Source organism: Rattus rattus, chromosome 18 (genome assembly GCF_011064425.1).
Source record: "Rattus rattus isolate New Zealand chromosome 18, Rrattus_CSIRO_v1, whole genome shotgun sequence".
Classification (NCBI taxonomy): domain Eukaryota; kingdom Metazoa; phylum Chordata; class Mammalia; order Rodentia; family Muridae; genus Rattus; species Rattus rattus.
The window spans coordinates 8,823,647-8,831,097 of record NC_046171.1 but is presented as its reverse complement, the minus strand read 5'-3'; the positions used below and the strand labels follow the sequence as shown (position 1 = coordinate 8,831,097).

At 47.2% G+C, this 7,451-nt stretch overlaps 1 protein-coding gene across 1 annotated transcript in view; it reads left to right on the top strand.

The window, feature by feature from the left end:
- The first annotated feature begins 5,051 nt into the window (after positions 1 to 5,051).
- Positions 5,052 to 7,451, top strand: part of Muc21 (mucin 21, cell surface associated) — a 3,911-nt gene continuing 1,511 nt past the window's right edge. The window contains exon 1 of the mRNA XM_032889216.1: positions 5,052 to 5,079. Within this exon, the coding sequence (XP_032745107.1) occupies positions 5,052 to 5,079 (28 nt within the window). The remainder of the gene's footprint in view (positions 5,080 to 7,451) is intronic.

Genomic DNA, 7,451 nt, shown 5'->3' with positions numbered 1-7,451 from the left:
AGATATACACATGATATATTATATACATATATGTAGATATATACATATTATCTACATATATGCACTATATGTCATATATACATATATATGTAGATATATACATGATATATGTACATATATGTAGATATATATGACATATACACATATATATGTATGGTATATTATATATGCACATATATGTAGATACATACTTGATATATATACACACATATGCATGGTATATTATAGATACACATATATGTAGGTATATATGAACTTTGCCAAGATCTGCTAAGACTGGGCATTTTCTTCAAAGAACACTTCAGGTTGATCTTTCTGAGGCCAGGTTTCACTAGGAAGCCCAGTGTGGGCTCAGCCAGGATCTCCCTGCCTTGGTGTCCTGAGTCCTGGGATTACAGGTGTGTGCACCACACTCTCAAACCAGCAAGCATCAGTTTTAAGAGAATAACTACTTCCAGATTGGAGAAGTCAGCCTGACCCAAGTTCTCCCTGGAGAATGGTGCCCGATCACCACTGTCAGCAGCTTGGACAGGCAGGGCCGTGCGGATCAGCCTTGTAGAGATGGCCATTATACTGAGTGATGCATGCGTGATCTCCATGGCTGCCTTAACCCTGAGTACCTGACTGAAGACGATGTCCCAGAATGGGCCGTCTTGCCAACTCAACTGAAAACATCTGGCTCTTGCTGTCTGTGCTGTTTGAACAAGACGTACCCATATCCCTCTCTTCTGGGCTTCTCAGCTGCTACTTCCCCATTTGTGTTTTTCCATATCTCGGATTCTGCAGCCAAACCTTTAGCCAGCACATACTGCAACCTTGGCCCTCACAGAGTGAACACTCAAGGTACTACTCACCGGGAAGACTTCCTCCCGTTGACCCATCATCCTACAGACCTGCCTTGGAGACGCTGCAGCAGACCACTGTCAGACGCGCACAAACCGGATGGAACTGCATTATTCCTTTCTATCATCCAGACCAGTGGTTCTTGACCTTCCTCACGCTGTGACCCTTTGATACAGCTCCTCGTGTCATGTGACCCAACCCTAAAATCACTTTTGTTGCTACTTCGTAGCTGTAATTTCTCTACGGTTGTGAATCATAATGTAAATATCTGATATGCAACTATTGCGGAAGCGAATGTTTGATCCCCAAAGGGATTGTGACCCTAGGTTGAGAACTATTGATACACGGAGAGACAACTCCCCACGTGACCATGGTTTCGGAGGAAGAGGTTGGGGATGTAGGTGGAGTTTGAGTGGCTTCTTCCTCAAGCCTCTCACTTGCATGCTGGGAACTTAATGGGAGTCCAGATTTACACGCGCCCTTTCTGCGCCCCTTCTGCTCCATGAATCAGGCGCTGCGGAGCATGCGCAGGTAATGCCACCTGCTTCGCAAAACGCCACTGGGATGCTGTGAGCTCGTGAGCATGAGGATGCAATGTCCACTCAGATGCTATCGGGAGATGCGGATGTAGGTTTCCCTAGGCTCTAAGGCTTGGGAGTCCGTGCTGGGCTTCCTCTAGTAGGATGCACAGTCTCCTTGCAGCATCAGATCCACCCCAGGTGTTAGAAAAGAGAAAGTCGGGGTTGGGGATTTAGCTCAGTGGTAGAGCGCTTGCTAGGCCCTGGGTTCGGTCCTCAGCTCCGGAAAAAAATAGAAAAGAGGAAGTTTTGAGCTAGAAAACGGCTTGGTGGCTAAAGCACCGGACTTACAAGAGTGAGCACCTGAGCTTGGATCTCCAGCACCCACATAAAAAGGGGGTGTGGTGATGGGAGAGATGGATCCGAGGTTAAGGGCATGTATTGTTGTTTTTCCAGAGGACCTGAGTTCGGATTTAGGACACAAGGTGGGTGGTTCACGACCACCTAGAACGCCAGCTCCAGAGGATCTGATGTCCTCTTCCGGCCTCCTTGAGCACATGGTACACACTCAGACAGACAATATACATAAATTAATTTAAAAAAAGATGGTGGTGGCACATGCCTGTAATCTCAGAAATAGTGAGATGGGAGGAGACAGGGGTGTCCCCTAGAAGCTCACTAGCCAGTTAGCATGACCTATTGGTGAAGTTCCAGGCCACTGAGAGATCTTGTCTAGAAAAAAGACGTCATCTGAAGAGTAACGCCTGAGGCTGGCCTGTAACCTTCACATGCACACCCACACAAGTTCACATGTGCATATACCACGCACACATATACATACCCCACACACACAAACACACACCCCACATACACACACCATAATCCACATATATACACCACACATATCATATATATACCACACACGCCCATCCACCACACAGACCACACATACTGCTTATACACACACCACACACACCACATCCACACACACCCCAACAAACACACACATGCACACACATAAACAGTCTTAAATGACCTCATGGGTTTTTTCTTTTTTTTTTTTTTTTTGGTTTTTTTTTTTTTTGGAGCTGGGGGCCGAACCCAGGGCCTTGCGCTTGCTAGGCAAGCGCTCTACCACCGAGCTAAATCCCCAACCCCTGGTTTTTTTCTTAAAGTTAGAAATTATGTTTAACATTTATTGTATGACTGTGTTTGCGTGTGACTGTATGTATGTGTACTACCTGTTGCAAGAGCCCTGGGATGTCAGAAGAGACTGTCAGATCCATGGGTCTGGAGTTATAGGAGGCTCTGCGTTGCCTGGTGTGAGTTCTGGGAACAAAACTCAGGTCCTTCGAAAGAGCAGTGAGTGTCTAAGGCATGGATCGAGTCATCTCTCCGGACTCCAGAGTTGGAATTTATTAGATGGTTTCAATGTGTATTTAAGCATGGGCGCTAGGAAAGAGTAACTCAGGGAAAGAACTCTAAACACCTAAGATCTGGGTGTGGCTTTTCAAGACACAATTTGCCTCAGTTCCCTCTTCCTCTTCCCCATTGCTGCCACTGTGATAGAAGGCTGGGGTGCTCTTTGCAAGAAGCTAGGAGGAAGAATTAGGACACACAGATACAGACACAGACACCCCAAATAACCAAGCACACACGCTACACACAACTACACAAAACACACATTATATACAAGACACATACAAACACCACACATTCCACATACATACACACACACAAACCACACACACACACACACCACACACACATACCACACCACACACACACACATACACACAAACACCACACAGTCTACTCCACACACATACACACCAACCACACGCTACACACATATACCACACATCACACACCACACACACACACCAATCAACCAATCACACCAATCACACACATACTCACACCACACACACAAACACTAAATACTCCATTCCCTACATATACACACCAACACACATACCACACACACAACTACACAAAATCATATTACATACACATACAAACAACACACACTCCACTTCACACACACACACACCAACCACACAATACTACTCACTATACACACATACAACACATATACAACCACACACACCACACACTACACACACATACACACACATCACACACTACACACACATACACCACACAATCTACTCCACACACACACACATACCACACACTACCCACATGTACACCATACACACACCACACACATACCAATCACACACATACCACACAGTCGACTCCATACATACATACACCAACATACACACACACACACACACACACACACACAATTTTGGGTCATTCTGCATTTGAGATCTCAACAGATGTAGGGGGCTGCTCAGCCAACCACATTCTCACTTCTGCAGACCAGTGAGATTTTAAAGATTTATTTTAATTTTACATGCAGTGCTTTTCCTGCATGTGTGTGTGTGTGCCCTGTATGTGTGTAGAACCTGAAAAGGTCAAAAAAGAGTGCTGGATTCCTTGAAACTGGAGTCAAACAGTTGTGAGCTGCTGTGGGGGGTGCTGGGGACTGAACCTGGGTCCTCTGCAAGCCGGGCACAGGTTCTTAACCCTTCCAAGCCCCCAGATGAGATCCTAGCAGATCCTAGCAGTTAGGTGTCTGATTCCCAGGAACAGTGCGGTTATTTCACCGTGACCACGGATCCCTAAGTGCACACCTGGTCATGCTGAGGTTTCTGTTTCCTGGCAACTGTGCGTGCCCCAGAAATCAACAAAGGACTGACTCAGCCTGTGACATTTCTCTGGTTCCACCATCGTACCTGGCAGAGAGATGCCCAGAGCTTGTCAAAGATGTCTGTGTTGTCCCTTCTAAAGCCTTGGTGAAGGAAACTCCAATTGATCCATCTGGAAGAACACCCTGGAGGCAGTGACACAAGTGAAATCAACTCCAATGTAGCTTAGTGCCAGAACACACCTCTGATTCCTGCACTTGGGAAGCAGAGGCAGGCAGAGCTCTGTGAGTTCAAGGCCAGTCAGGTCTACAGAGTTCCAGGACTGTCGGAACTGCATAGTGAGACTCTTTAAAGGAGAAATTAAGGGGCTGGAGAGCTGGCTCAGTGGTTAAGAGTATTCACTGCTCTAGAAGTTCGGTTCCCAGCAGCCACTTGTACAGAGCACAACCATCTGTAACTCCAGGTTTAGGGGACCCAATGTCCTCTTCTGGTCTTCAGGGGCACCAAGCTCATATGTGGTACACAGACACACACCCCTGCAGACAAAACACTCTACACATAAAATAAGGACACCTTATAAAAAGATAAGTATTTGAATAAATAAATAAACAAACACATAAATGGGACAGGGCTGAAGAGAATGGTTCAGCAGTCAAGAGCACTTGCTGTTCTTACAGAAGACCCGTGGCTCAGTTCCCGGCACCCACATGGTGGCTTACAACCACCCACACCCACACACGATGCACACACAGGCAAAGCATCCATCCACGTAAAATAAAAAGCCTAAAAAGATTCTTTTTCAAGACAGGGTTTCTCAGTGTAGCCAGACCTGGCTGTCCTAGACCAGGCTGGCCTCAAACTCAGAGAGGTCCGCTTGCCTCTGCCTCTCGAGTGCTGGGTTTAAAGGTGTGTACCACCACCGTCTGACTATCCCCACAGTTTCTAACATGTGGGAGACAGGAGGGTCGTCATGAGAAGGAGGTTTGAAGACATTACAGGTTTGGTGTTGAGGCGGAACACAGACCCAACCTTCAAAGTCAGGGGATACACTCTGATAAAACAGTGGCCAAGGAGGAACTTACAAACTCTCAGGAAATTAGCATTCAGTTCATGAGTGTGTGCAGAGCTCTGACAATGCAGTTTTTAAAAGCACCTTGTTCTAGAGACTCCCCACCCCATCCCCCCACCCTACCCCCACCCCCCACCCATCCCATCCCTCATCCCACCCCCACCTCATTCCCCACCCCACCCCACCCCCCACCCCCCACCCCCATACCCCACCCCCCCCCCCTAACCCCACCCCATACCCCACCCCCACCCCATACCCTAACCCCACCCCATACCCCCACCCCCACCCCACCCCTAACCCCCCCTTACCCCCACCCTACCACCCCCATTACCCCCCACCCCCCACCCATTTCCCCCACTCCCACCAGCCACTGATTTCCATTCATTCTCCTGGCCCTCTGGCCCTCTCTCATATTTCTCTCCACACCTGACCCTGAACCCCCCCCTTTCCCTTCCCCATTTCCTCCCCCTATCGGGTTCCTTCCCTCCATCTGCCTCCTATGACTCTTTTATTCCCCCTTCTGAGATTCCAGCATCCTCGCTTGACCTTCCTTCTTGTTTAGCTTCTTTGGGTCTGTGGAGTGTAGCATGGGTATCCTGTAATTTGTGGCTAATGTCCACTTCTCAGTGAGCATATACCATGCAAGTTCTTTTGGGTCTGGGTTACCTCACTCAGAATATTTTCTAGTTCCATCCATTTGCCTGCAAAACTCATGATGTCCCTGTTTTTAATGGCTGAGTAGTATTCCACTGTGTAAATGAGTCATGCATTCTTTGCCCATTCTTCGGTTAGGGGACATCTGTTGTTTCCAGTCTCTGGCTATTATGATTAAAGCAGCTATAAACACAGCGGTGCACACGTGTCCTTGTGGTATGGTGGAGCATCTTTTGGGTCTATGTCCAGGAGTGGTATAGCTGGGTCTTCAGGTAGAGTGCTATTCCCAGTTTTCTGAGAAACTGCCGGATTGATTTCCAGAGTGGTTGTAGAAGTTTGCACTCCCACCAGCCATGGAGGCGTGTTCCCCTTGTTCCACATCCTCACCAGCACGTGCTGTCCCTTGAGTTTCTGATCTTAGCCATTCTGATGGGCGAGAGGTGGAATCTCAGGGTCACTTTGGTTTGCATTTCCCTGATGACTAAGGACACTGAAAAAGTACCAAGCTCCGAGCTGGGGACTTTTGGATTTGTAACCAGGTAGTCCTCATAGCTATCCTATGATGTACAGACTGGATGAGCCACAAAGTAGCAAGAAGCTTGTCCTTCAGAAAGTAGCTGACACACGAGGAAGCTGAACAGGTTTGTTAGCTCTGGATGTTTTGTAAGGTTTACTCATGTGTGTGAGTGGTTTGCCTGCATGTATGTATGCATGCATGTGTGTATGCATGCATATGTGTATGTATATATATATGCATGCACATGTGTATGTATGCATGCATGCATGTGTTTATAGATGTATATATGCACGTGTGTATGCATGCATACGTGTGTGTATGTATGATGTATGCATGCATGTGTATACATGTATATACGCATATGTGCACATATGTATGTGCATGTGTGCATGCATGTATGTATGCATGTGTATGCACACATGTGCGTATGTATGTGTGTATGTATGCATATATGTATGTATACCACATGCATGCCTGATGCTCAGATCCCCTGGAACTGGAGTCACAGTTGTGATCTGCCATGTGGGTGCTTGGAACGGAGCCCCAGGGTCCTCTGCAAGAACAAGTTCTCTTAACTGCTGAGCCATCTGCCCAGCTCCTTTGATTGGTTTTGAGGAAGTGTGAGAAATTTTATTCATGGCATGGGATTACTGACCACACTCATCCATCCCCAACCCAGAACATTCTATTTCAAATCAACCTACAACTGTCCCCACTTTTCTTTTTTTTTTTTTTTTTTTCCAGTATAGGGTCTCTCATAGCCCAGACTGGCCTCAAAGTCACTATGTAGCTGAGGTTGGATGGCCTTGAACTTCTGATCTTCCTGCTCCAGCTTCCTGAACACTGGGATTACATGTGTACACCCCCACACACAGTTTTCATGCAGTTCTGGGGCTCAAACCTGGGTTCTAGGGGTGGCAGGCCAGAACCAACAGGGCCACATATACCCAGCTCAACTTCCAAGCCCTTCCCCAGGCTTTACAGACTCTTGATTCCTACCCCATCTCCCCTCGATGCCCCCTTCTCTCCCACAGTCCCTTCCCTTCCTACTCCTAGAACTTGTTCATTCATCCGTTTTTATATTTTTGAATGCCTGCTCCAAAAGGACTCATATTTTTCCATCTCGCTCA